This window comes from Camelina sativa, chromosome 3 (assembly GCF_000633955.1).
Source record: "Camelina sativa cultivar DH55 chromosome 3, Cs, whole genome shotgun sequence".
Taxonomy (NCBI): Eukaryota; Viridiplantae; Streptophyta; class Magnoliopsida; order Brassicales; family Brassicaceae; genus Camelina; species Camelina sativa.
The window spans coordinates 25,087,692-25,115,396 of record NC_025687.1 but is presented as its reverse complement, the minus strand read 5'-3'; the positions used below and the strand labels follow the sequence as shown (position 1 = coordinate 25,115,396).

At 35.1% G+C, this 27,705-nt stretch overlaps 8 protein-coding genes and 1 pseudogene across 12 annotated transcripts in view; 2 read left to right on the top strand and 7 right to left on the bottom strand.

Annotated features, from left to right (window-relative positions):
- On the bottom strand, positions 3,045–4,225 carry LOC104778028 (G-box-binding factor 3-like). Of its 5 annotated transcripts, none has more exons than XR_766379.1 (4): positions 4,046–4,225; positions 3,664–3,720; positions 3,359–3,499; positions 3,045–3,263 (listed from the first exon to the last, which is right to left on the bottom strand). XR_766379.1 is itself a non-coding variant. In XM_010502385.1 (3 exons), exons 1-3 carry the CDS (start codon positions 4,121–4,123, stop codon positions 3,090–3,092), a joined length of 309 nt encoding a protein of 102 aa, XP_010500687.1. In that variant the 5' UTR covers positions 4,124–4,225; the 3' UTR covers positions 3,045–3,089. The 5 variants fall into 5 exon arrangements, 1 of the variants encoding a protein (XP_010500687.1); XR_766377.1 differs by having other exon boundaries at positions 3,359–3,518; positions 4,046–4,224; XR_766378.1 differs by having other exon boundaries at positions 3,444–3,518; positions 4,046–4,224.
- On the bottom strand, positions 4,810–6,740 carry LOC104778027 (trafficking protein particle complex subunit 1). Its single transcript, XM_010502384.1, has 4 exons — positions 6,393–6,740; positions 6,083–6,197; positions 5,197–5,315; positions 4,810–5,099 (listed from the first exon to the last, which is right to left on the bottom strand). The coding sequence occupies exons 1-4, from the start codon at positions 6,614–6,616 to the stop codon at positions 5,048–5,050; spliced, it is 510 nt and encodes a 169-aa protein (XP_010500686.1). The 5' UTR covers positions 6,617–6,740; the 3' UTR covers positions 4,810–5,047.
- LOC104779293 lies at positions 8,624–9,467 on the bottom strand (annotated as a pseudogene).
- Positions 11,612–13,897, top strand: LOC104778026 (transcription factor bHLH122-like). The gene is made up of 6 exons (XM_010502383.2): positions 11,612–12,270; positions 12,505–12,800; positions 12,913–13,068; positions 13,177–13,242; positions 13,331–13,399; positions 13,496–13,897. Exons 1-6 carry the CDS (start codon positions 11,757–11,759, stop codon positions 13,538–13,540), a joined length of 1,146 nt encoding a protein of 381 aa, XP_010500685.1. The 5' UTR covers positions 11,612–11,756; the 3' UTR covers positions 13,541–13,897.
- On the top strand, positions 17,725–20,039 carry LOC104778025 (non-structural maintenance of chromosomes element 4 homolog A-like). Its single transcript, XM_010502381.1, has 7 exons — positions 17,725–18,062; positions 18,184–18,264; positions 18,369–18,621; positions 18,709–18,799; positions 19,136–19,352; positions 19,439–19,530; positions 19,623–20,039. The coding sequence occupies exons 1-7, from the start codon at positions 17,825–17,827 to the stop codon at positions 19,863–19,865; spliced, it is 1,215 nt and encodes a 404-aa protein (XP_010500683.1). The 5' UTR covers positions 17,725–17,824; the 3' UTR covers positions 19,866–20,039.
- Positions 20,200–21,287, bottom strand: LOC104778024 (AP2/ERF and B3 domain-containing transcription factor At1g51120-like). Its single transcript, XM_010502380.1, has one exon. The coding sequence runs from the start codon at positions 21,285–21,287 to the stop codon at positions 20,202–20,204; it is 1,086 nt and encodes a 361-aa protein (XP_010500682.1). The 3' UTR covers positions 20,200–20,201.
- LOC104778022 (probable plastid-lipid-associated protein 12, chloroplastic) lies at positions 21,846–24,172 on the bottom strand. The gene is made up of 11 exons (XM_010502378.2): positions 23,810–24,172; positions 23,666–23,719; positions 23,470–23,544; positions 23,246–23,368; positions 22,984–23,175; positions 22,813–22,896; positions 22,632–22,724; positions 22,488–22,541; positions 22,341–22,420; positions 22,145–22,252; positions 21,846–22,036 (listed from the first exon to the last, which is right to left on the bottom strand). The coding sequence occupies exons 1-11, from the start codon at positions 24,167–24,169 to the stop codon at positions 21,964–21,966; spliced, it is 1,296 nt and encodes a 431-aa protein (XP_010500680.1). The 5' UTR covers positions 24,170–24,172; the 3' UTR covers positions 21,846–21,963.
- On the bottom strand, positions 24,281–25,127 carry LOC104778021. The gene has a single exon (XM_010502377.2). The coding sequence runs from the start codon at positions 25,051–25,053 to the stop codon at positions 24,418–24,420; it is 636 nt and encodes a 211-aa protein (XP_010500679.1). The 5' UTR covers positions 25,054–25,127; the 3' UTR covers positions 24,281–24,417.
- The window catches only part of LOC104779292 (protein PYRICULARIA ORYZAE RESISTANCE 21-like), a 4,313-nt gene continuing 3,780 nt past the window's right edge, over positions 27,173–27,705 (bottom strand). Inside the window, exon 4 of the mRNA XM_010503650.2 lies at positions 27,173–27,524. Coding sequence (XP_010501952.1) covers positions 27,173–27,524 — 352 coding nt within the window. The remainder of the gene's footprint in view (positions 27,525–27,705) is intronic.

Here is a 27,705-nt window from a genome sequence, read left to right as displayed (position 1 = left end):
GGTGCTCCCCAATCCTTGGCAGTTCCAACTCGTTACACTCATTGAAAAATTGGGTGGTTTCTGGAAAACCACCAAACCACCTTGTTGAGCATGCGAGTTTAAAGTCTCCACACCATCCCCATGACCAACACTAGCAACTAGATCCTCACTTGTTACTGGTATCCCCTCAATATTTGGAGACACATCTCGCTTCAGAACCTTAGGAAGGAACTCACGATCACCCTCTGCTTTTCTTTTAGTAACTAAATTCCCATGTTCCTCCACATCTGTCTCCTCCAAGACCAAACCTTGATTTTTCTGGACCCCTTTATTACCATTTTTGGCTTTTCTCTTCCAAGAACCGACCTTCGTTGAAGCTTGGTTCCTCCCTTGTGTCATATTTGCTCCAATGTGCTCAGTAACACCTGTGCAGAAACCATTCGCCGCCGCTACTTCCAGAGCATATCCATCTTGTCCTGCCATCAAAGACTGTTTCTCACCAGACTCATTCGCAACACATTCTTGTCGACCAGTCTGTTGTTCTCCACAGAGCGTATTCTGGTGACTCCAGTTTGTGACTGAGTTATTGATGGCAGGAGTATCAGTGCTGTCTTTCTGAGCATACTCAAAAACAGGGCCTTTCCCTTTGTGCAAATTTGCAGTAAGAACAGGAGGAGGTTCAAGCCGCAACATAGAATTATGTGCTCGTGTATCCTTAGCAATGGACTCCAAAGTCATGCGCAACATCTGCTCTCGCTGTCCAGTAAGTCCGGATCCCCCAAATAGAGATATTTCCTCATCTCTGCTAGGACATCTGGAACCACCACATTCGATTTCGGGGGAAACCCCGGTGGTATTAATTGGGAAAGAAGAGGGAGTATTGTACCCGCTAGGTCAGTGGGAAACCTGTTATCCCTCGTCGAACTTCGGGCATTTGTTCCCGCAGCTGTAGTCTGATTAGAACGATTCACCTTCTCTAAAGAATCCTTTCGGAGGAACGAAAATGCTGCTTCTCATGGGTTAAACGATAGCAGTGAAAGCAACTCTTCCAAACTCTTTCATATTCAATACCAACAGTACCTAAGATACCTTTAGGAAGCTGGATAGATTTAACTTTGACACAAGGGGTTGGATACATCAAAGATTATCTTCACACGTACAAAAGCGTTGTACTGGGATCTCTCTGGGTCAAAGGCAATTTCCTTGACTTGCCCTATTCTGCCAGCAATAGTATCAATGGTTTTCACAGAGAGGAAGTTAGGCGGGATGTTACTTATCCTTATCCACACCGGAAAGGTAGACAAGAAGGAAGCTGGTGGAGTTTCAGTGCAACGTGCCAAAATCATACCCCATTCATCAAAGGTCCATAAGCCAGTCTTCACAACTCTCTCCAAATCACTTTCCAATTGGAAGATAAACTGAAAGGTGTCTCTGGATAGAGCTATGCCCCGCACTCTTTCATACACACCCCACACTCTACGCATCTTCATAATCATCTTCCCCATGTTCTGACACGCTGGATTCAACAGACGTCCCAAAACACTCAACCTACATTCCACCGCAGACCCAAAGTCGCCCTCCTCCGTGAGAACGATAGGACTCTCATCCACAATTGATATTGTCTCCAAAGCCTTACCCAGAATCGCCTCCATCAGCAAAAGAAAAATACCCAGATCTGTTCCCAAAACCCTTGCTCGGATATCAGCGAATAGCAAAAGCGGCGGAGAAACCATAAGGGCGAACAAATTTGAATTTGGAAGGTGAACATTTTGGTAATATTCGTGGAATATCCATAGAAAAGGGAAGATTTTGTGAATTTTGTGATATCCCGAAAAATCCTCGATACGATTAAGCAATATTCCGGCACAAAGATTTGTTTTCCGGCTAGATAACCCACCGACGCAGGGGTAAGGAAAGACTCTGGACGAAAAAGAGAATCCTGAGCTCATTTTTTATATTAGCAATCTGTAAGTTTAATACTAGATGCTTAAATGATCTCATCGGAGGAAAACTTGATACGTCGATGTGTGGCTACAATCTGGCTACAATGGATCAATCAATATTCCTCCTACTTTTTTTATATAGAGATATAGGTTGACAATATAGTATGTTGAAATATGGGCGAAAAGGTTTGGGTGCATATGAGCAAGTCACGGGTAAGATGAAATCTTGGCAATATTAAGAACAAACCTACAAGCTAAAAACCTTTATAAGGTTTTGTTTCAAATATGGTTGTCCTTCAATAAGTTGTTCGGCCAAATATGAATTCACAAGTGAGATACACTCCCACACCCAGACACACACACATGTACGAGGCTACGAGCTAGATTCTCTTTATGTGAAACAAAAAAACGAATTTTATAAACATATTATATCATTTGAAGATTACAAAAGAAAAAAAAATTATGATGACTGTTATTTTAGATAATTAGAGGTTAGTCAGGAAAGTTTGTTGTATTCTTCAGAAGATTAATTGGTCGACACTCAACAAGGATTGATTAGATTAATTCAACCCTCTTTTTTAGGGGCTCACTTGATTTTTTAGATTTTAGAGTGACACATCCACCATTGACTCACTTGATCATACTTTTTTAGTAGTGAGATGATAAAAAGGAAGGAGAGAGTAGGGGACAAAGACTATGACATTTACAAAAATGACAAAACTAATATTTGATTTTGAAAAGAAGAAAAATAAAACAGAAGAAATAGTAATACAAAACTATAGGAAGCAAAAGAAAAGACAAAAGGATTTAATGCTTAGAAAACCACGTCACGTGTTGTGTATCCTGCCAAACCCATCAGCAGCCCAACCCCCAAATGGAGCTAGTAAGAGTACCTCCATCAAAGGTTGTAATGAAATTATTTTAAAACATATTTTATTCTTAATTTTGAATAAAAATGAAATTAAGAACTTCTTAAGAAACTTTAACATTTCATAGGTCCATTGAAGGTTGTTAAATTTGAGGTTCTTAAAAATATTTTTCTTTGTAATTGTAAATTATTATTGTATTTTGTTAAAATTTATAAGACTTGTATACTTTTAAAAACTTAAAAATATTGCATTCAATAAAAGTTTAAACAAACATGACATAAAGCATATTAAAAATAGATTACAAAATGATTAATTTTAATTTTGAAAAGTTATGTTCATCTGTACCAGTTTCAGGATTTCCATTTCCTAGAGACATAGCAAGTCCATCAAACTCTTTCAGCTTCTTCATCAGTCCATTGTCTGTGTTCCCTGTAGATTTAGTAGGAGTGTCGATGCTCAACTGCGTCCCCGACTGCCATTTAAAACGACCCTTATTAAACAACGAACAAAACCATTTCTCAAACCATTTCTAAATTTTAAACAAACTTCAAAGTTCAAAATGATTACATTTCATAAAGGGAACAAGATAAGGGAAGATATAAATCACAGTGTCTTGACGATGTCCAAAGACGTATGGATGTAGAAAAGTTACCTCCACCGATATGCCTTAAATTAATCAACACTTCAACACTTCCTCACATAGTCTCTCTGTGTAAATCATATAAAACTAAACAAGATAACAAACTTATCAAAAAACCAGATTCTTATTTTAAACCAAAACAATGTTTTACGACAGAGAGATTATGTTAACAAAAACCAATCACTTAACACCAAAGTAAAGATATCACATTTATAGATCATAGATAATTTACTTGATTGGCAGTTGTGTCAACCACAAGCTTCTTCAGTTCTTTGTCTAGACCGAGCCACTGTTTCAATCAACAGATACAAGAAAATCAATGATCATGGGTAGAAGTGTAACCGATTAAGAGACCCAACAAACCCTCTAATCCAGCTAGTGTAACCGATTAAACTTTATTGACATTGAGAAAAAACCTTCATCCCAATTTCACACTCTATTTATCAGTTACTTCAATTCCTAATATCTTAGGCTCAATTCAATGGATCATGTGGCTGTAACTTGCAAAATAACCTATTTCATCTAACAATAACCCCATCCAAACACGATCCAACACAAACAAATCCATCAAACCCATCAAAACTGAAATCAGGAAAAAAAAAAGTCAGACACACCTCCGCCGTTGAATTTGATAACCCTCTGTAACTTAACACAGTAGAAGCATCACCCTTGTTCACAGATTTCTCAAGCATAAACTTCAGGCCGTTTCCTTCTCAGACTTCCTCCTCCGCTTCAAAAAAGTTTGTCACTGCGGAAAAAGACGAGAGAGATCAGAATGAGATAGGGTAATTATTTTTTTCTTATGTTAAAAAATATAGCCAACAATATGCTGACACGTCGTTGGTTCTAAAGGATGCTAAGGGCTTCTCCATGAATGGATCTTAATATAAGTTTCTTACAATGAAAATTATCCTATTATTATTATTTAATTTGATGAGTTTCTTAGATAGTGTAATAATTTTCTCCAAAGTTTCTAAAACCTCTTATCTAAGAAACTTTAAATCATATTTAAAAAACTTAAACAATTTTATATTAATAATTTTTCTCTCTCTACTCTAAAAAATTTATGTTAAGATACTTTAATGGAGATGACCTAAAATCACTTATCTAAGCGCAGTGCTAAGTGTATTGGCAGTTTTGATTTTTTTTTTTCTTTTTTTTTGAGCTAAGATACTCATAAGATATCTTTTAAGGATCTTCGATGGAGATGACCTAAGGAATTGAAAATTATTAGTATTGTTGTGACTATTGTCTTTGAAATAATTTTATTTCATTAGTTAAAAACTTGTTAGTTTTTTGATATCAAACTTTGATAACGATTACACAACGAACACACCACATGCTTCTTTTTCTTCTTCTTTTTGTTGTACGTTACATGTATTATAATTACGATTTGGTGCTTCATGCCCCATTTCAAGATTTGATTAACCATAAACATCATCGTTGATAACAAAAGCCAATACAGTGATTTAAAAAGAGTAAATACAAAAAATACATTTGCAGAGAAAACAGTCGAACTCGAGACTGATCTCTCCACAGCAATTTTCTCGAATTGTTCAGAGGAAATTTCTGTGAAGCAGAGAGGTTCCAATGGGCAAACCTGTAATGCACACACACTATGAGATGCTCCTTACGTACTGGTCAAGTGCAGTGTTGAACAACTCCGACCTTAAAATAACCAATGAAACATAGTCAGGGTTTAATCAATGCAATAAGATATTATGATCGGAAGTATCGTCAAGATGCAACAGTGTGTGAAGATTACTTGATTGGAGATCCTGGGCTGTATATAGGATTTTTTACGACATATTCGACATATAAACTGTAGATGTACTTCAAGGATTCGCGTAAATCTCCAGTCTTTGGATGAGTTACTAAGATGATCTGCAAAATAATCGAAACATGTTGTGGTTTAAGCAAATGGATGTTTATTTAGTATTGTGGTTATACAACTCTGGAATCTTCACTCATGTCTGCAAGCAAAGTTTGCTTCCAGCTAATATATTTTCTTGAAGACTCCATCTATGTATGTAGACCCATATAAATGAATCAAGGCAGCCAATATCAGTTTCTCCCTTGGTTTCAACTATTAGAATGTTTAGCCCACAAATCGGGACCGACGCTGTAAGAACCATCTAAGTTCTGTATCAACAATTATTATGCCCCCAGGGGAAGAACTAACCATACAGTGCAAAAATAGTGTTCTATCCTATTGCTTATCTATTGTGACGCGACTCCTAATGTTATGTTGTTACAGCTGACCATAATTTTCACATGATTTAAAATCTAAAATGAGAAACAATGACCATTCATGAACCATCTCCTTAAACTTGTTCAAACATAGTAATGTCTTTTGAGACATAACTTAGCTCAGATTGTTTTACTCTGAGAAAACAACTTACTATTCCTATTGCTGCTACACGACAACATGTCTGAATACACTAGTAAATTTTCTCGTTACATACTCCTCCTCTCCCTAGTTCCCAACACTCCTTCTATATAGACTCTCCTAAAACTCTCAAAGTCCCTAACATATACACTAAGATACTGAATTTGCGACCACAGTTCTTATCATTCATTCAGAATCCCTAAAAAATTAGCGAGGTTCCAAAGAATCTAGACTTATCATATCTAAGAGCAAAGAAGCTAACCTTAATACCAGAGGGAGTCTCCATGAAGCTTAGCTTGTAAGTGTTGGTACGGAAACTGTGGAAAGAGCAACCTTGTCCTGGCAACTGTGGAACCCCTAGATTTCCCTTATCCGCACTGCAAAAATCACAAAATCATAAGATCTACTAAATCAATGAAATCATCAAAGCTCACAAACACAAACATAAATTACTTGGAATCAAACTAATCAGCCAAATCAAATCGAAACGATGCACACAAATCACAGCCATTCAAATTCCGATCAAATCGAAATGGTCAAATCTAGCTAAATGAATAGTGAGAAAATCTAACTTGACTGGATCCATCTTTGCGGTGAGTGATTTGAGAGAGAAGAGAAGACCAAACATGAGCTTGTGATCTTGCTGAGGATTAAGCGTATGAAGAGGCCGATTCCATTCTTTGTAGAGAAGACACACACCGTTACGGTTGAAAACATACATCATGTGCGCGTTGTTTCCACTCGCCGTCGGAACCGGCGGCGACGGACTTATCTCGGATCCACCGAAGAACTGCATTCTTCCGTCTTCTCCGGCGATAGACGAGAGAGATAATCAAATCAAAAGATCAAGCTGAGAGAGATCAGAGCAGCGTGAGAATTTCGAATTCGGTTCTTCTCAGTCGATGGGGAACGAGACAGCTTTTTTTTTTTTTGTTGTTTTTACTTTTTGGGCTTCAAATGGGCCGTACAATAAACCCTAGAAGAATAGGCCGAAGCCACATAAACAACAACAATGTTAAGACCAAAGACCGGCTTTGTAAACCGGGTGGTCTCGGATTCTCACACGTGGTAGACATGTTAAAGACCTCTCAATCTTTCATTACCTGTTTGTAAACTCTTGTTAATTAATTGACAATTATTTTTCTTCTGAAGCCACATAATCACTGATGAATCATTAATCTAGTTAGTATTTAAGAAAAGGGGACTAATAAAAGTGCAAACAACCAAAAGGACCTTCGAATGCATTTTTAAGAAGATAAAAACTAAGAAAGTGGGAAAGAATCTAAATAGGTGGCTTACTAATTCTAGGAAGAGGATCTTCACGCCTAAGTTCCACGTGAGATTGTGATTCTTCTGTTGTATCCCACCTCGATTCTCACATTCTCATAAACCTTATCTTATATTTATGGATATTGTTATTTTCTTTGTTCTTAAGTAACAACTACTTTCTTGACACCACAATATCTTCTTACGAAGAAAATGTTAGAAAACAATCTTTAGCTGAAACTTAGTAATTTATATATTAAGTAACCCTGTCGTATATATAACTAGTTAATTTGTGATGGCCATTTGAAAAAATTCAAGCGTTTCAAAGTTTGACTTTAAGTTAAGTATGGAAAAACTTATATTAATTAATATTTAGAAAATATATAAATTTAATTTACTAAGTGAAAAAGAAAAATTAATTTATCCATAATATTTTAAAATATTAAAATTTTGTTAGTTTTTAATTGTTGTTATGGACAAAGAGATGTTCCTCTCAAATCAGTGAGAAACAGATGACGCATCTGACAATAGCGCTTATCAAATTTAAGATATAAGAAAGGGGCTATTGAAAAAATGTCATGATAAGGCCATAAAATCTACATTAATTATCATATATAAGAGACATGTTAATTCTTTTGTTTCTAGTTAATTTATAATTATTTATATGTTAACCAAGGATAAATGATTTTTTACAAACAAAAATATGGAAAGAGAATACGACCTAAATGAAAAGAAGAAAATAATAAAGAAAAAAAAATTATAAGATCCTTAGTTATGTAGAGATAACTCTCACTAACAGATTACTTACATATTTTATAGAACACCTTAACTTATCATTTCATATTAAAAGAATTACTCTTTCATATTTACCTCTTATTTGTTGACTCGTGTACTCTTTTTATTTTATTTTTCACTTCACTTGAATAGTAATGACAACGAATTTTACATATAATGCTTTTGGCTGTACGGATTTTGATTACAAAGAATTAAGTCATATGAATTTTGACATTAGTTAAGATTAAATTATACTTAATTTAATTCTAGACAATGCAATAATGACAAATTTACACAAATTGTCAAGATGTATGTTATATTTAAATTAAAAACTTATGCAATTAACATATAATTTTCTATTAATTAAAAATTAGATAGTTATAAAAAAAATCTAAAGATTAGTTTATTGAACTTCAATGAATTTTTGTACTTCGTCCGATCAGATAGCAAAATCTTTTGTGGAACTACCCAAACATAAACAAAAGCTAACATAGATGTTATGAGTCGAATTACATATTTATCAGATTTGTTCATCTTTTCATCAAATTCAATATTTGTTTTTTCTCTTTTACATGGAGAAATAACTCATAAAAAGATTAGAAGAAAAAATCAATTTTTTTTTTCTAATGAATGAAACTTTATATAGTTAGGTAGATACGAAAAAAATGTCATACAGACAGACAAGACAAGCGAAATTGTTAAAAAACATTCCAAACATACAAACAAAATAATGCTAAGGTTTGAGTTCGATCAATATCCCAAATCAATAGAGACAATCATCATACATCTCCATATCCTTCCATAGATATTAAGATTTCGTCACAAAATCAAATAATTGATCAAGATCAAATTCTTGATTGCACCCATCGAAGCTCCTAAGTAAACCGTCGTCGTTCGCTAGGGTTTTTTCTTCATCAGTATTGTTTTGAAACCCTTGGACATTCACACTTAAATCATCCAACTCCAAATTGTTCCATAGTACTTCAGAGTTCATCTCACTATAAAAAATTTGATCATCAACATCAAGCTCTTCATTGAAACTCCCAACTAAATTGTTATTGTAGGCAGAAACCGCTAGGGTTTGTTGTTCTTCATTGTTCTTGACTTGAAACCCTTGGACGTTCACAGATACATCATCTACTTCAACGCACATACTTGACAAACATGGTTGATGATTTAGGGTTTTGTTGCTGATGAGTTATGTCCACACAATCTCTTTGCTTCTTTTCCAACTCCTTTAAATCGTGTAACATCTTCGTCATTGAATCAATTGCGGCACTCAAATCCTCTGGATTCTCTGAATCGGCGAGACTCTCATCTTCCCACCAAAACCCTAACCTTTCATCATCATCCCGAGGAGAAGTCTAATCCGCGAGGAAAGCTGCAACAAAACTATCAACAGAGGAGTGGCCAAAAGTGTAGAAAGCGGCGTGTAAATTAAAAGAAACCAGAGTCGGTAGAATCGCAATCTGAGCGCTGGAGAGAAGACAAAGCTTTGAGGCTTTGCTGTAAAGACCCTTACGACGTTTTGAGAAAGCAACTGCTCGTGGATCTTTCTTCTCTATCTTCTTTCCTGTATCAATAATCTTCCTCTTCAACCCACCCATTATGATGTTTTTTCAGTTTCAGAGATAAAGAGAACGGAAACAATAATACTCTGATTTTTTTTATTTTTTTATTGCTGAAGAATGTGATAAAAAAATCAATTTTCAATTAACTGAAATTTGTACTTAATGGATTGATCAATTATTTTATGGGAAGTTGGTTTTTATTTTCCTTATTTTTAAATCTGCAGGTTTGCAAGAAACGTACAATAAGATTGTGAAGATTTTAAAATTAGTTATGAGAATTGATTGAAAGCCAAAAATCTGATTGAAATAAAAACTACGACAACTGTTAATTTTTACGGCATTTAAAAGTGCACACTAACCAGTCTTATAGGCTTATCGAGTTAAATTTTTGAACCATGAATCATTTAGTAAAAAAAAATTAATGTCCGCATATAAGAAGAAAAATTACTTTCTCACATGAACATAATTTTCTCTAACTTAAATGTAATTGGAGTTCATAAGTTCATTTTAACCACTAAGAAAATTTTATTAATTTACTTTAGATAATAAAAATGTATTTTTAAATATCACAAAGCAGCATACTATTTGTCAAAAACTCAAATTCCACTTAATGGTGATTTCGTGTCTCACTTCAATGTTCCAAAAGCAGTGTAAGCATTCTCCATGATGAACATATTTGATAATTCAATAATGAAATGTACATGTTACAAAAACAAATCAAAAAGGGGATTTTAAAATTTTTAATACATAATTTTTTCTCCAAATCACGAATCACGATTAAACTATTATTTACTAGATCACATCAACCAGTCTGATTAACCAATCAAACCGGTTTGAAAACCACTATCGTGTACATGTGTCGTATCATTCGTATGAGGTACTTCTTTGAAATAGATAGAATGTTCAAATCTATTCCACTATATAGCATTTGTAATTTCTTGGAATAGTGTAAAAAGTTCAGGGCTATTGGACCAGTGGCGGAGGCACATTGACGGTTACGGATGACATTTAACACCAATAAACTTTTAAAATTCTTTTAGTTTATACTAATTTTTTCAGTATAAATCAGTTTGAACACAACCAAATTATGAGTTAATCTATTTAGAATCTATCATACAATTTTCCTAGATCCGCCCTTTATTGGATTTTTTAAGTTGTTTTCCAAAACAAGCAATATAACGTAGTTATTGAAATATGAGTTCGGATAAGTATTACTAGTTGTCTACTTGTATGCATTATTATCTTTAATTTATCGATTTAATAATTACTTGTGTTCTTAATTAGAATTACTATCTTATCATAGACTTGGTATATTATACTAGTACAAAAAAAACGTAAGTACATTACGTGTCCTATATTTTAAACGAAGGGTACATACGTGTTGAAGCGTGAATAGTTGGATTCAGTCGCTTGAAAGGTTCCCTAAAATTTGGAGCCCGAGAATGGTATATCAGCAACACCTGTCTGATTCTCCAACTATTTTCCATATAATTTATCTTTTTATAGTATGTTAATTTATGAAGTAAGTGTATTTTATTATTTTTTCCAGTTTTATTACAAAACATATATATTTGTTTTCCTTTTTCAAAGTTTTCCGTCATTTCAATAAGCGTCATATCGACAAATGTCCTCTTTCTCAGCCATTTTTATAGCTTATAAGTCAACAGCTTTAAATCCCACAATACTCTCTATAGTCTTCGTTTTATTAAAATATCACTGTTCTCTTCTTTGTTTTTTAAAGAAATTTCTGTATCATGTCAATAATTGCGGATTTTAAAAATCAAATTAAAAAAAAGAAGAAGATAAAGTCCAAAAAAAAACACATTAAAAAAGCTGCTGGATTTGTTTTTACGCGAAACGAGAAAAAAACGATTTAATAGCCATTATTATAAAATCTTACACTACTTGGAAGTATACCATTATAACATCAAACCAAAAAAAAGTTTCTTTTTACATCCCAAATTATTATTATTTTTTTTTTTCATTTCCAAGAAAAAGAAAAAAAAAAGATTTTACTGTTATACTATAACATTATACTAATAAACAAATTAAAACGTGGTCCCCACGTGTCAGCATCGAGGTTTCCACTCGTAATAAAAAGAAACCACAAAAGGTATTTTAGTCAAATCACAAATAAATCCCAATCTCTACCTGCCCTCTGTTGTTTGTTTCTTCTTCTCCTCCTCCTCCTTCCTCCTCTCTCTCACGTTCTCTTTTTTTGTTTTCCATTTAACTCGCCGGAGAAAAAAAAACACATCACGCCGGCGAGAGATACTTCCCGGAGAAATAACTCATCAAGAAGAGAGAAACTCAAAAGCTACTAAGATGGAGTCAGAATTCCAGCAGCAGCACTTCCTGATCCACCACCAGCAACACGATCACCAACACCAAAGACCAAGAAACTCAGGATTGATTCGTTACCAATCAGCACCGAGTTCTTATTTCTCCAGCTTCGGCGAATCGATCGAAGAGTTCTTAGATCGACCCACGAGTCCCGAGACTGAGCGAATCTTATCTGGCTTTTTACAAACCACCGACACTAGCAACAACGTCGACAGCTTTCTTCACCATGCTTTTAACAGCGACGGAACTGAGAAGAAACCTCCTCCTGAGGTTAAAACAGAGAAGGAGGAGGAGGAAGAGACTGAGATTCCGGTGACGGCGATGGAGGTTGAGATTCCGGTGGGTTCTGATTCGATTGGGTACGCTTCGGTTTCGAGGAATTTGAGTCAGAATAAGAAGAGACCTAGAGATGATCGGACTCCTCCTCCGGCGAGTAATCTAGCTCGTCATAATAGTTCGCCGGCCGGATTGTTTTCATCCATTGACGTTGAAACAGGTTTGAATCTTTTTTTTCTTTCTAATTTTAAAAGGGGAAATTATTTCCTTATCTGGAAACTTTTTAAATTTGGTTTAACTTTTTTGAGAATATGCTTACGATTTGATAGGACTGTATAATAAGCAACTTGTTTTGTATTTTTGGGATTTCAATATGTCACTGTAGATTGGCTACTATAATTAGCAAGTAGTTGTAGTTTAAACATTTTGTTCTGTTTTTATTGTGTATTTGCAGCGTATGCGGCTGTAATGAAAAGTATGGGAGGTTTTGGTGGGGGTAATGTGATGAATACAAGCAATACTACTGATGCTTCGTCTCTTACTCCTAGAAGCAAGCTTCTTCCTCCGGTTTCTAGAGCGATGAGTCCCATCTCTGAGGTTGATGTTAAGCCTGCTTTTTCGTCTAGATTGCCGCCTCGGACACTTTCTGGTGGGTTTAATCGTTCGTTTGGGAATGAAGGGTCTGCTTCCTCTAAGCTTTCGGCCATTGCGAGGACCCAATCTGGAGGTCTAGATCAATACAAAACCAAGGTATGATATGAATGAGCTCATCATATTGAGAGATGTTCTTTGATTTGCTGTGAATTCGTTCTGTTTCTGTTCTTGTTTGACTGAGTTGTACCGATGGAATTGAACTTAACAGGATGAAGATTCAGCTAGTAGACGTCCTCCTTTGGCGCATCACATGAGTCTGCCCAAGTCTTTATCAGATATTGAACAGCTACTCTCAGATTCTATCCCGTGTAAGATCAGAGCCAAGCGTGGTTGCGCCACTCATCCTCGGAGCATTGCCGAGAGGGTAAATCCTTCCCTTGCTATTTTTCTCGATGACATTAAAATTTCATGAAAAAATATATAGTACTCTCTCTCTAAAGATTATTTATGTTTACAAAATGTTGTGGAACAGGTGAGAAGAACCAAGATCAGTGAAAGAATGAGGAAGCTGCAAGACCTTGTTCCCAACATGGACACGGTTAGATTGATCGATCTTCCTTTTTCGTATTCATGCGTTCACGTTTCGTTTTTGCTTAGTGTATTTATCATCTTCAATTAATATGCAGCAAACAAACACAGCAGACATGCTGGATCTTGCGGTTCAGTACATCAAGGACCTGCAAGATCAAGTGAAGGTAACATTCTAGCTTCGTATTGCACACTAATTGTATCTCTTGAATCCCTTCGTTCATCATTCTATATAAAACCGAAAATTTGAATTTTTTGGTCAGGCGCTCGAAGAGAATCGGGCAAGATGTAGATGCTCTAGTGCATGAAACTAAAATTCCTCAGTGTGCGCGAGTGCTAGCCATGGAGGGATATGTGCATAGAAGTATCGGTTCGGCCTTTGGAGAAAAGTCGAAGATAGCAAAGTAGAGAAGAGATCATGAACAGAGCTAAATATGGTGGATGGTGGTGAAAAGGGTTTTGTAAAGTTGGAACCCTTTTTTTTGGTAGGGAAGAAAGTAAGTTTGTGTAATGGTCCGAACTCCAAAGCTATTCTATTTTGTTCTTACAACCCCAAAAAAAGAAAAAAAAGCAGAAGTGATGTACAATGAGAAGCTTCTTTTATTGTTGTAACTCATGAATAATCAGGGTAATTAGTTATTTTCTTTTGCTAGGATCATCATCAACTACCATGGTCCATATCTTTGTTACTTGCCCAAAAATTATAGACAGTTTCATTTCTATATATTAAGCCTTTTAACAATATATATATATATATATAGTTGAAACTTATTTTGTTATATAGTTGATAACATATCATGTGTTTAAAATGATGCCAGGGGAAAAAACAGTTATATTGATAATTATGAGCAAAATCTATAATATTTTATTTTCTACTTTTGTTTTAAACCGACCCTACGAAGCACACACTCCATAAGTCTTGTCCGAAACAAGAACAAACAAAAAAGATGGGCACAATCTTGCCCAACACTAATTAGTAGTGTTGTGGTTGGGGACCATGTCTTTGTTGTTATTTTTCTTTGCTCTTTTTAGGCAGTCATGTGAAGGTGCACTAAGTTGTGTGGGTGACAAGATTTTGTAAAATAATTCTTCTTAAGGTTACAAGTGTTAATCATCAGCTAAATATACCAAAAAGGTTCGTTAGGTCAAAAGTTATTACGATATGATTCCAACAAAATCGATAATGCGCATACATATTAATGTGTCCTTCTAAAATGCTCGGACATGTTCATTATCTAATTCTCCTTTTCACATTATCACATAGACACGTAAGCATTTACGATTCTTTTTAAAAATTCGGATATTTCATAGTCATAGAATAGAGATCACAAAATATTGTTTGTAGGTTTACAGTTTTTACGTTTGGTTTATCTATCAATTTATTATGCAGATTGTATGTCGAAATACAAAATTGTAAGTAGATTTTTACGAAAAACATTTATATAAGGTGACACTTATATAGGCGACAAAAAAAACTACTAGTATAGTAGTATATATCAAAACATTCGTAAATAATTAAGTGGTAGTGCAAGAACCATACGGAGCAGCCTTCCCCACTTCCCCTCCGTTACATCTATCTTAATATTTTTGAAGTACATTTTATTCCCCACTTCCCCTCCGTTACATCTATCTTAATATTTTTAAAGTACATTTTATTGTCATCCTCTTTTATCTTTATATTCAAACAAGTCATAAGTAAATTCTTTACAATCCTTACAACCAAACACAATCAGTTCCTTATTTGATAATATTAATTTCCTAAAAACTATTTATCTAATTTAAATCAATATGTTAGATTAAAATATAATTCTCCTTGCACTTTTATTTAATCTTATATTTAATTATTTTAATTACTATTTAATACATAAAGTTAATAAAATTTTAGATTTTTTTCAGCATATGATGTGATTTGAATTTTTATAAACGGATATATATTTTAAAATTTTTCTTAAGATATTTATAACCAAACAAGTATATCCATATGACACAAATTCTGTAATCACATCCCTATAATATAACAACTAATTCAAGATGAATACATCTTAGGAAATATCTAGTTTGCGTTTAATAAACGATTACATATTTGCTAAGTTCTTATTAGCTTTAAATGTACACTATTAATCCAATAATATCAATTGAGAATCAAAATAAGAATATGTCATATCATTCATTTCTAAATCATAACTAACCAAATCATAAAATGTATATTCTCAACTTGCGAATCAAGAGTTTATACAAAACCTATCTACAACCATTAACAATATATATATATATATATATGCAATTTACCATCGACTACAAACACTACTAAACTATTACAGTATCATATTAACAAAATAATAGATCCGTGGTGTACCAGGGGCAAAACCTAGTTTATATATGCATTTCGATAAAGATCAAGCTCAGGTTCAATCTTTGAAAGATAGCCCAACTAACTAGATACAACAGAAGGCCCAATAAATGCTTATAGAGAACAAATCTGAAATGATACGAATATGCTACTTTATGCTGATGCTCTTTCTATGGGGGAAACATTCCTCTTAACTAGACATGTCAATTAGGGCCAAAGCCCGCGGGCTGGTCCGGTCCGGCCCAGGAAATTACCGGGCTCGAACTTAATTATATATTTCTAGAAAAAATCAGGTCTTTTGGGTTCAGTCCGTTGGGGCTATAGGGTTTTTCGTAACAAATATATTTGTACTATTTTGTTAACATTTTTATTTGATTAATGATTTATTGTTAATAAAATTTAAAACTCTAATTCTAGTTTTCATATTTACTTAATAACCTTGCTTAATACTTTTAAGAATTTTATCAATGATATTTTATATGAATTATATATTGTTTTATTTGGTTAAAGTATAAGATTTTATTTAGTATTAGACTTTTTCTTTTAAATTAAGTTGGTTGTAGTGAATATAGATGATTTATTAAAATTTTGATTGATTTGTTTTATAGTGCATCTTTAAACACTACTTTTTAAGACTTATAAGTTTGAATTATTGATCTGTAAAATAAGCCCGAAAAAGCCCAAAAATCCAAAAAACCCTGTTAGGGCTGGGCTCAAACATATGCGGGTTTTACGGGTTTTGAGCCGGGCATGGCCGGGCCAGCCCAATTGACACCCTTACTCTTAACTACTTTAAACGATGCCCCTTCGGTAGTTCATGTTCATTGTTTAGGGTTCAATTCTTGCTTCAGAGATTTAGTTTTATGAGATACTCTAAGAAATTTTGTGTTTTTACTATATGTGTTACAACTTACCAGACATAAGTACTAGAGATCCTGATATTTTTGCATATGGAGCATCATCCAAATTACATGTTAATGAAGCTATATAAAACCTTATGATTTCGCCAACAACCGATTGGTCTATCCGGATTTGAATTTATGAAGAGGAGCATATCATGATCATTAAGCTCATGTCTATATATGACCCATCAGCTTAAAGCTTATTTATTGGTGTTAGAAAATCAAAGCATGACCTTCAGCTTTAAAACTCATACTCATCAAAAATAGATGCATTTGAATAGAAATAAATGAAACAGTGAAGACTTACGTGACATCTCAAGCATATAGTTCAACTAACTATTATACAAGGGAACAACAACAATAGTAGCCGGTTTGAGTTGATGTTTGAATCTCTCCACCGTTAGATATGACATCATATATACGAGATTACAGTTGTTGGAAGATAGATACATCAACATGTACAGTTAAATATAATAAAGGTTCTTTTTAGTTCTTGTTACCAAAATATATTTGTTTGGTATGGTTCTTGACTTCTTGTTCCCTTTTAATTTTTTTTTGATTCAACTGACTTCTTCTTGTTCCTTTTTGTATCAGTTAAATCTGTAACTCTAAAATAGAAAAATTATCTAAAAAAGTTATTTTTTAGTTCGTAGAAATAAGATCTTTTATTACTAAAACTAAATTATTTTATATTTTCATTCTTTAAAAATTTCTAGAATTATGTTTGACCAATTTAACAAAAAAATAAATTAATGCGTTTTTCCTAGGTAAATTATAAAAGAATCAAAACTTATAACTCGTTCTTTTTTTCAGATTTGAATTAAAATATATATGCAGGAAAAAGTGTATACATTATTATAATGTTTTTTATTTTAATTATATGTATATTTTAAAAATTAAAATAATCAAAACATTCTCTAATCAAATCCATTATTTTCAATTTTTTGGTTGATTCGCCCAAAATTATTTTGTAAAGTTTTAAACAATAATAAAAAAAAGTTTTACATCTTATGAACCAAAATAAAAATAAATAAACTTCCGTAATTGCTTCGGCCCTACGGTCTACCCAAGCTTCATGAACACGAGTGAGTTCATTGGATTGGAAAAGCTTTTGTTAAATTTTGTTTTACTAAAAAAAATAAAAAAATAAATGACTTTATGGACTCGGCGGGAAAAAAATCATCGAAATTTTCTCTTTCTTCCCTCAAAAATATAAGAAAAAACAAAAATCCCCAAATTCAATCTACCGTTAGGGTTTTCAATTTCATTTTTTTCCACTTCTTCTTCTTCTTCTTCTTCTTCGTTTCGCTTCTCCTTTAATCGATAATTCTGAAATCACCATGAAGAGGACGGTGAAGAGAGAAAGGGAACCCACCGGAAACAGCGGTGGCGGAAGAGAAGCCGACGACGAAGAGCCCGAGCGATTGAGGTCTGTGAAGAAGGAGAAACAGAGAAAAACTGGGGATGGCTCCGTACGTATCGACGAACCTCCTCCGACTCAGGAGGAAGAAGAACAAGGGATTTCTGATCGGAGAATTCTCAGATCTCAGTATCTCGCTCTACAGACCAAAATCAGCGGTAAACATTTCCAACTCTTATGTCCATTGATTCGTTTCCCCCAATTTCGTTTTCAATTTAGGGTTTTTTTTTTTTAATTGGGTGATTTCTCTGACGTTTCTTTGTTTTTTTTTGTTTGCAGATTCTAAAGATGATTTGATGAGGATTGATTCAGACAAATTCACTAGAATTATCAATGAAGTTGAAAACTTGCACCAGCACGGTAAGCTTTAGTCTCATTTCAAGTTGATTGTGTTAGTATTGAAAAGTTCAATTTTGTCTTTGCTAAAAAGACTTCCTTTTTTGGGTTTTGGTTACAACTTGCAGTTCGGAAGCCAAGGGAGCAAATTGCTGATGCAGAGGCACTTCTTGATATAGCAAACACTTTAATGACATCTGTGAAGTCTCAGTCTTCTCATGGGGTTTCACCGGCTGAGTTTGTTAATGCTTTGATCAGTGGGTTTGGTCAGGGTTCTTTGGAAATTGATGCTGATGAGACTGCTCAAGTGTCTATGAAGTGGAAGGATCTTGGGTTTGCTGTCTGTTCTACTGTTTTAGTATCATGTGGTTGTTCAACAATGTGAGTTCTCGTAACTTTATATTATTGCAAAGGCTTTGCCACTGCTGAGGATATTTTGACTAAACAAAGTTCTTTTTTTGCGACCAGGTTGGGACCTATGGACACTGAACTGAAGCAAAAGAAGAGGGCTGCCAACAGAAAACGTACAAAGCTTGGTGAAGGCGTTCGTCCAGATGAGGTAATAAAATATTTTGCAGACTCCATTTTTTTTTTGAATTTATGAGCTATAATTGAACTGATTCCACTTTTGTAGTATGTCTAGTCCTATACTCCTTTGTGAGTCGTGACTGCACATCTTTAACTTTCACATCTCCTTACCTTGATTCTTTGAGCGCTTTTTTATCTCAGCCTGATTAGTGCGTTTACGAGTATGGATTTTGTAGAGGCTATGTTGCAATGTTTCTGCTGTGAAATATGAGTGATGGTTTTTCGGAAACATGTTGACTGTGTTATGTAGTTAGGATTTGGATAACAAATAAATAAGCTGATTTGTAGTACTTATTGCAATTACCAGGTAGATGATACACAATCAGAAGAGAAGACTGATACAGACAAGAATATGGCAATAATGTTTACCATCTTGGGGCGAAAGAAGCGCGTGCGACTTGAGAATTTGGTGCTCAACAGGCGGTCATTTGCACAGACTGTAGAGAATTTGTTCGCTCTATCTTTCTTGGCTAAAGATGGACGAGTTGAGATTATTGTGGATAAAAATGGTTCACATTTCGCCTGTAAGATCACAAGTCCATTCTCTTCTGTCTGGTTTTGATATTTGATTTGTTTAACTTAATATTTGATCATTCTAATTTGTCAACAGTACCAAGAAACGGACCTGCTGCAGAACTGGTGATGTCGGGTGAAGTCACTTATAACCATTTTGTGTTCAGATTAGATTTCAAAGATTGGAAGGTAATAAAATAGAATCTCATATCATGCGCTCGATTGTTAAATTATGTCCCGAAAGTGTCTGATTTTTTTTGGGGATGATATATGTCGAACAGTTGATGTCTGAAGTGGTTCCACTGGGTGAGGAGCTAATGCCACACAGGGAAGTTGCAGTCGCTTCATCATCTTGTCCCTCTGCTCCAGCAGATTTCACACAAGATTCTCAGACGACACCAATAAGAAAACTATCGAGAAACCGAGGTTTGGTTGTACAAGAAGAAACTGTTGTAGAAGATACTCCTGACATCAAGGGTGATGGAACTCGAAGGAGATGTAAGCGGAGACTCACCTCATCTTAAGGAGTATATAGAGTAGAGAGAGAGAGTTGTAACTCTTATTTCTGCTTCATTTTGTGACATTAAGTTAATGTCTTCGTTAGCAGTGTTTTGTTCATGGTAGGTTTTTAGGCAGCAGTGCCAGTGGCTTTGTCTAAACTCTTAAAAGAAGCCATTAAAGCCTCTCTTTTGGCGTTACTTCTTGTTTTATCTACTCAAGAGAGACGTTTAATCTAAGTAATGTTATATATTAAAATCAAAAGCACTAAGTCTGTAAATAAAGAGACTATGTAAAAATACAAAGCAAAAACCAAACTCTAATTAAGTCATAGTGCTAAAATCCCTAAGAAACAAAAGTTGCTATTGGATCCTAACACCAAACAGCATAAACCCTCCCTTTTTCTCCTCTGGTTTGGGTTCTTCATCTTCTAACTTTGAGCTAAAGACGTTTCCTGTCTTCATTTCTTCATCAGAACTCTCCTCAGCCGTCTTATTGACTTCCTCAGGAACCATGAAACCGTTGCCTGAAAAGTATTGAACATCGATCATCTTGAAGTTCTTGCTTTGGCCTTCTAATGTCATGGCATTGCTCGGGACATCGCAATTGTAAAAGACGATAATATCCTTCTCCTTGAGATTCTTCTCCTTGACGAATGCATTCCATCCTCTGGTGAAGACAAAGCTCTGGCTACTTTTCCAGTAACAATACCTAAAGTTCCATTGTCTCATTGCTCTGTCGTAAAAGTCTATTTCAACAGCTCCTACTGTCTCGCCCTCTTCTTTCTCGTTGTGATCATCGCTTATGTAAGGCAGATGCTTCACTGCGTTCTTCTTAGGTATCACAAGCCTATTCAGTTTCCCTACATCGCTCGGTGTCAACTCCTTCCGAAAAAGCTCCGTGTAAGAGAAACACTTGTCAGATTCTTGTTCTGCTTCTCCTCGTCCTCCTCCACCTTGAACTTGTTTTGATCCACCGATGTTGATACGCGCCACCATCTGAGATCGGAGTTTGAGAAAGTCTCTGAACTTGTGCTGATAAGAACCTTCTTTGATCATGTTCAACACAGCTTCCGTCGTAAAGGGCTTTTGAAAATCAGGTTCATGGGTCGTGAAATCAGACCAAGGGAAGTTCCGGTGCGAGTTGGCATCAAAGCTTCGAAGCTTAATGGATGCGCTGTCGTAAGAAGCGGCGGCTTCAGCAGCGGATTTGAAAGTTCCAAGCCAAATCCTCCGATGGTCCGCGTAAATCTGAGCACCCCAATTACCGTTCTGCTGCTGAACCACTCCTTTGTATTTCGTTGTTGTCACCGTGTTAGACAAGGCAGGAGGTTTCGTGGTCGTTTCAACAACCACAGTAGGTTTCACGCGTTTCATGAGCGGCAAGACTGAATCACTTGAGCCCGAAGTCTCTGTCGTTGTCTTGTCTTCATTGCTCATCTCATCCATATCCATTAACAAAACAAAATCAAGAAAGACCCCAAAAAAAAAAGAAAAGACACGAAACAGAGAAAGAGAGAGAGATCTTCGCAAGAACAAAAAGCAAAATAGAAATAGAAGAAAATAAGGAAGAGTATTTGAAGGGAGAGATTTGAGGGAGCAAATCCTGGAAAAATCAGTATTATGTTTCTCTGTTGTTTTTGTTAACAATGAATCTTTAGAATGTTACAGTTTCCATTTCTTGTTGTTATTTCTAGTTTTCTCTGTGATGTGAAAATGGGAATTTACAGAGTAATTAAATGTCACCAGAAGCTGTTAGTGGTAAGTTTCCTTTCTTAATGAGATTTTCGTATTTTCTCGGTAGAAATAAAATATTTACTGAACATTTTTTTTTAATGATTAAGACTAGCTGGAACAAAAAGTAAAACTTCCATATTTTTTTGTTTAAGGTTATTTACTTATTTTTGTTTTAATTTAGACATTTAGTAGCGAAACACATAATATATCATCATCATTCTCATGTAGTTTTCTTGTTTTTTTTTCTGGTTCTTGTTATACATCCAAAAAAACAAACAAAAAAAAACAATCGCCTTAATCACATTGTTGTTACAAACATTTGACAGTTTCTTACATGCTAAATTTTTCACATTTTCAAATAAGAGCATAGAACAACAACGTAACGCAGCTAAATTTCTCGGATGTGCACGAAGATAATGTTATCAAATCCTCGACTGATTCTCATCTTCTCATCTGTGTACCTACAAAACATCAAAGTAAGCAACCATCTCTGTATTAGTAGCAAGAACCAACGTTTTTGCTTAATGCATCATCATTAGTTGTAGATGTATAAGATAGAGAGATCTTACAGAATTTTAAGCTCGATCTTGTTTGTTATATCGACCGGATATCCAAATGCACCGCCTATAATAGCAGCGTCGTCCATCTTCAAGTCATATGTACTGCTTTCTGATTTTCTGCAGATTGTTCATGAGACCAATCAAGAAACAAGATCACAAATAAAAAAAGTTAAGCAATTACTAAAAGACAGAGAGAGAGACTTACATGAATTTTCCTTTCATGGAGAATCTAAATGCTGGAATGATGTTAACTTCAAACTTTATCCTCCCATCCTTGTCGATGATCTGAATCAAATCCTCAACAAGCTGAAGCAACTGAATACTACTTAAGACATTCTAACAAAATGTTTACCTGTCTTCCCATAAGACCATTTGCTGCATTTTCAATCCAACTATCTGTAAACATCTACATACACAAAAAACCGACGAATCGCTTATCAAAACGAATAAAATTGCTTGTTCAAGACAAAAAAACTGAAGTTATCAGAGAAGTGACCTGTGAACTCCAAATCATTTGCCAGCTTCCTTCTAAAAGCTCGTAATCATCTTCAGCTGGATTCGAATTAGACGCAAGAAACTCATTGATAGCCTGCAGTTATACTAACTGATCCATTAACTCCATTCAAAACCAAAATATCAATTGTGTTTACAGGTTTCTCAAAGGCATTACACATTACCTCTGCTACTCCTTTGTCTTTGGATATGGTGGCTAACAGTTTCTGCCTAGGTACAGTTTCTTTCTGAAGAACAAACGTTGTCCCCTGCGCTACAAATATATCTCCTTATGGATCAAAACGCTATAAAGCTTATAATTTTTCATTTTTTTCAGAATCAAGAAACTCATCTACCTTGTTTCCCCTTGAAATCCGAAGGTTTCCTGAAGGCGACAAATACGTAGTATCTAACCAACCTTTTGCTTCATCACCAAGAAGTCGAAAAGGAACTGGATATGGAACTTTGAACGGAAGGAACTTTAAAGAGAAAGCAGCTCTATCGAAACGGAACAAAACCCGTTTCCCATCTTTGATCGATGCAGCTGCCTGTTGATGAAACAAACAAGCATTGATTTCTCAGTCTTTATATGCAAAAGACTTGAATGAAGAAGCTCACCTCAACTTTTAGCTCTCCAATGATGTCAGAGAATCTAACAATGTTTGAAACACGAGGATCGTTTGTTGTCTTCAAGTATACATCTTGAAACACAGTGAACACATCTACTCCTGTAAATGTTCTCTGCAGACACAAATCAAATCTCTGATTGATTCTTCTGCTTACATACAATGATACAAACTACAATCATCTAAAAAGTGGGAATATGATGATGAAGAACTGACTTGGATTGGAGATGCAGTTCCAGGTCTTGTGGTGAACATCAATCGCCAACGGCCTTCGATTAAGTCAGAATCTGTCTAAACATTGTTAAAAACATTCCCCACAAGACAACCAAATGAGTCAGTCAAAGAACAAAACATAACAGAGTTTTGATAATTTGAAGATGATGAAAAGGGTTTTACAAGAAAACATTCATACAGGATTCTGAATACCCTCTAAACCTTCAAGAACTTTAACAGCAGATTCCACATCCTAACAACAACATATATGTTTCTCAAAATCAGACATTGAATCAAGAAACATGCAGGGAAATCAAAGAAAGTAAAAAAGGTTTTATCATACATTGAGCTGTCTAGGAGAAGCGGATTTGCCACGGCCTTGAATTCCGATCAAAGCGTCAATGAGTTTCATCTCAGCATCGTTGAAAGAGGATTGCTCTGTTTGGTCAGTGACAGTGGAGGAAGATGAACAACTGATTCGCAGAGTTCTACAGTTTCTGGATGAATCTAGTCTCTTGTTTGCTGCGTTGAGAAGATGGTATCTCGGAGAAGACGAAGAAAGTGAAATCGGCGATGATGATGGGCATGGACTTAAACATGGTAGCGACATCTCTACAGTGTAGAATTTGAGTGCCACCATTGCTTCTGTCTTGTGCTGTCTTGTGAAGCTTTCGCTGAATGGTTTAAACTTTAAAGTTTGCATTTTTATAATTGTGTGGTTTACAATAAAGCATGAGACTTGGTGATATATCTTCAAAACTGAAATTAGTGGAAGTCAAATTTTCTCAATTAATTAAAAACTTTTACTCAAAAAAAGTAAAAGCATGAATCTTTGTATTGATTCTTTGTGAAAGCATGATTACAGAACCAAAAAAATAAGATCTTTTAAAGATGATGAAGCTCTGTTTTTGTGTAAAACTATATAGACTTTGACTCAATTTGCAGGTGGAATTAGAAAGAATTAGCAACAAGAATAGCTTGTCTACACCTAGCTCTAGCTTGTTCAATCCTCTCATTCAAAGTTTCTTCTTTAACAGAAGCTTTAACCATAGCTAAATCCATCTCCATCAACTTCAAAACCCTAAATAGCTCAGTGACCATTCTCTCTTCAACTTTACCTTCATCTCTCAAAACCTCAGCTTCTTCTCTAGCTCTCTCTGTGACTATCTCACCAGCTATAGCTAAAAGCTCCTTTGATCCGAAATCTCTCGCCATTAAAGCTTCGAACTTCTCTAAAAAATCCATTATCACATAGCCTTTAGGTTTCTCCAAGTTGATCTCTTTTGTTCTTTTCCAACCAATCTCGAAGTTTGGTGGCTCTGGTTTCTCGATCCCTCTTTGTGTTCTGTCTCGTACGATCTCTGATCTTCTTCGTTTCTCTATTGGGAACTTCTCTGCGCTTGTTGTGTTGATTGATTCGGGTGCGGGCGTGAGATCGAGGAACTGATCTTTTGGCTCTGGTTTTGATGAACATTTCGTTGTAAATTTGAATGTTCTACGAACGACGCTATAGGTTCTTGTTGGGACTGTGATGTGAAGATTAGTAGAAGAGAGAGATTGAAGAAGAAGTGTAGAAGTGGAAGCCATTGATTTTAAGTTCAAGCTTAAACGAATAGTGTAGAGAGGCTTGGAGGAAGATAAGGCCTTCTCTGTAGTTTACCCATCACGTTGTTTAAATGTTAAAAAAACCAACGTCGCGTCGTTTTTTTTTTTTGTTTCGTAATCGTGTTACGTTTTCTGATGTGATTTTCTACAAGTATTTAATAAACAAATATAGGTAAGATTTCATTAAGTAATCAAATTATTATTTTATTTAGTAGTGTATAAGAGGAAGGCTAATGGGGTTCATATATTGAGGTTGTTACATACTGTTTGCATTTTTTTTATGAATTAAGTGTGTATTGTTTTCAAATTAAGAACTTATGATCTCTTACAGAATATTTTCTCATCCAATGGTAAGTTTTAAATTTAGGTTTCTTATTTTTGAAAAAAATTGTTTTTTGAAATTTAAAAGTTTTAAATAGAATAGAAGAAGTATAAATGTTTAAACATTTAAGATTTTATAAAAATAAGAAAATATTGCATTTAATTAATTTTTAAACTTACAAAACATAATAAAAACATTAATACATATTACAATAGAAATGCAATTCATAAATGGAGAAAATGATTAATTGTAATACTGATTTGCTCCAAATTTTGCCTAAATATTCTCAATCAAATCATCTTGCAAGCGTTTATGTTTTTCTCGATCACGAACATCCATTCGAATGTTGAGCATAGTAGAGACACATGAAGGCCTGGTTGTTGGAAGCGTGAAGTCAACTTCTGATTGAATCGCCTTTCCCTTTGCACCGCCTCTGATACAATCTCCACAACGATTCAAATCGCCTCCGCTACAGTCGCCTCCGATAATATCTCAGTCATGTCAAATCGCCTTCGACCAAACAAGAAACTGATTCTATAACCACCGATTAAACCAGACCTTCCTTTGTCGGAGCGAGACTTTGATCGCGAGAGAAAGAGAGAGAGACGAAAGAAATAAATGTTCTGCGTCCAATTTTTTTTTCCCTTTTGTATTTTTCTGTTCACCCAACGGAATAAGGACACGTAGCGTCCCTTAGAACCGAGTTGAATCTATTATATAAGAAGCTCCCTTCAATTTTCTCTTTTCTTCTAATTTATTTTTTTCTTACAAAACTCTAATAGCCCTACTAACAACCTCCTGATAGAGAAGGTCTAAGTAATTAAATCAAATATATATTTTGTGTCCATTTACTTGTGTCTTTCTTGGATTCAAGAACTTCTCTTTTACTTGTGTCTTTGTTTAAATCAAGATGAGAACTTCTCGATTGGAAAAACACTTTTCTTTTGTCAAATCTTACTGTTTTCCACTAGGTTTCGTCATTTTCTCCTTAAATATTTTCCATCAAAAGTGTTTGTGATCATCGTCTGGATTTTTTTTCAAATTCATCTGTCTCATTCCCTTCGGTTATTTTCCTTCCACAAGAGTTCTACACGATCTTCTTATTTTTTCTTTGTTCACTTTGCCATATTTGTGTTCTTTCGGCGATTCTGAGATCCAAAATAAGAAGTTCAATAATGTTTTAGGCGATGGATAAAGTTCTTTTGGCCATGTCTCTTGAAGATGAAGAAGAAGAGACTCCTCTCCTGATGCCATAACTTTACAATTTAGCATTCCCAAAAAGATCATGATTCTGGTGCCCGGGCCCCTCTCTTTAGTTGATCAAGTTTCTTAATTGGTAAACAAGTTACGACAATACAATTGCTTCGGAATTACAACGAACGCTTACGTTCATGTTATAGATATAGACAAAATCGACAATTATAATGCAACTTAATGACAAACACATGGATTAGGTTTCCATCTTTTGTGCTAATTACAATGCTATTTCTCTGTAACCAAAACTATATCTTAATGCAAAAATCTATACTATTTGTATTCCTAGCTAGCAAGAAAAGAATTGAGCAAATAGAAGTTGTATCATACTATAACTAAAACGAGATATACACAAGTAACAAAACCCTATAGCGTATATATAAATACATACATAAAAAGGACGATGCCTCAAAATATAATTACTGGTAAAGACGAAGACAACTAAAAATAACTTCGTGTATAAATTCATTTGCTGGTATACAATAATACTATATATGAGTAGAAGATTGCGTTGGTTCGGGTGTTTCACATGATGGAGCATCCTTGAGCGTTCGTGTATTCGTGGCAACATTGTCGTCCACCTCCCCAGTTCTCGTAAACGGGCCTTCCGTAACATTGGTACTGTTGGGCCTCGTAATACGGCCCACAATGATACGGCTGCCACACCGGTGGCATCGGTTGAGGTACTGGAGTCAGAGCCAGAGCCTGAACAGGAGCAGGAGCGGGAGCCTGAACAGGAGCAGGAGCCGGAGCTGGTGCTGGAGCTTCTTTGGGCTTCTGAGGGGGCTGAGGCTGGGGTTGAGGTGGTTTGGGTGGCTCAAGGATCACGATGGACTTGATAGAACCGTCTCCTTTGGAGCAGAGTTTGTTCATTAGCCTCTCAGGATCGTAACAAACCACTTTGATGAGGATCGTGTTCGACTTCTCATCAAACATTTCGTCTGTTATTTCTATATTTATGGCAAAACAACACATACCACAAAAACCGTATCCATTTATCAAGATTCAAGACTTTTGTCAACCCTCAGTGATTTAAATTGAGCAGAAAATAAAATCAA

What these genes read in the sequence shown, in the direction of transcription:
- LOC104778028 (XM_010502385.1), bottom strand. Translation starts at nt 4,123, where the DNA reads ATGCTTGAGAAATCTGTGAACAAGGGTGATGCTTCTACTGTGTTAAGT. An exon ending in TATCAAATTCAACGGCGGAG is followed by an intron (nt 3,721 to 4,045) that starts GTGTGTCTGACT and finishes TGATTGAAACAG; the next exon opens with TGGCTCGGTCTAGACAAAGA. An exon ending in TTGACACAACTGCCAATCAA is followed by an intron (nt 3,264 to 3,663) that starts GTAAATTATCTA and finishes TTTAAATGGCAG; the next exon opens with TCGGGGACGCAGTTGAGCAT.
- LOC104778027 (XM_010502384.1), bottom strand. Translation starts at nt 6,616, where the DNA reads ATGCAGTTCTTCGGTGGATCCGAGATAAGTCCGTCGCCGCCGGTTCCG. An exon ending in AGACTCCCTCTGGTATTAAG is followed by an intron (nt 5,316 to 6,082) that starts GTTAGCTTCTTT and finishes ATTATTTTGCAG; the next exon opens with ATCATCTTAGTAACTCATCC. An exon ending in AGCCCAGGATCTCCAATCAA is followed by an intron (nt 5,100 to 5,196) that starts GTAATCTTCACA and finishes GGTTATTTTAAG; the next exon opens with GTCGGAGTTGTTCAACACTG.
- LOC104778026 (XM_010502383.2), top strand. Translation starts at nt 11,757, where the DNA reads ATGGAGTCAGAATTCCAGCAGCAGCACTTCCTGATCCACCACCAGCAA. An exon ending in TAGATCAATACAAAACCAAG is followed by an intron (nt 12,801 to 12,912) that starts GTATGATATGAA and finishes TGAACTTAACAG; the next exon opens with GATGAAGATTCAGCTAGTAG. An exon ending in ACCTGCAAGATCAAGTGAAG is followed by an intron (nt 13,400 to 13,495) that starts GTAACATTCTAG and finishes TTTTTTGGTCAG; the next exon opens with GCGCTCGAAGAGAATCGGGC.
- LOC104778025 (XM_010502381.1), top strand. Translation starts at nt 17,825, where the DNA reads ATGAAGAGGACGGTGAAGAGAGAAAGGGAACCCACCGGAAACAGCGGT. An exon ending in TGAAAACTTGCACCAGCACG is followed by an intron (nt 18,265 to 18,368) that starts GTAAGCTTTAGT and finishes TACAACTTGCAG; the next exon opens with TTCGGAAGCCAAGGGAGCAA. An exon ending in TCATGTGGTTGTTCAACAAT is followed by an intron (nt 18,622 to 18,708) that starts GTGAGTTCTCGT and finishes TTTTGCGACCAG; the next exon opens with GTTGGGACCTATGGACACTG.
- LOC104778024 (XM_010502380.1), bottom strand. Translation starts at nt 21,287, where the DNA reads ATGGATGAGATGAGCAATGAAGACAAGACAACGACAGAGACTTCGGGC.
- LOC104778022 (XM_010502378.2), bottom strand. Translation starts at nt 24,169, where the DNA reads ATGCAAACTTTAAAGTTTAAACCATTCAGCGAAAGCTTCACAAGACAG. An exon ending in AAGACAAAGGAGTAGCAGAG is followed by an intron (nt 22,725 to 22,812) that starts GTAATGTGTAAT and finishes GTATAACTGCAG; the next exon opens with GCTATCAATGAGTTTCTTGC. An exon ending in AAATGATTTGGAGTTCACAG is followed by an intron (nt 22,542 to 22,631) that starts GTCACTTCTCTG and finishes TTGTGTATGTAG; the next exon opens with ATGTTTACAGATAGTTGGAT.
- LOC104778021 (XM_010502377.2), bottom strand. Translation starts at nt 25,053, where the DNA reads ATGGCTTCCACTTCTACACTTCTTCTTCAATCTCTCTCTTCTACTAAT.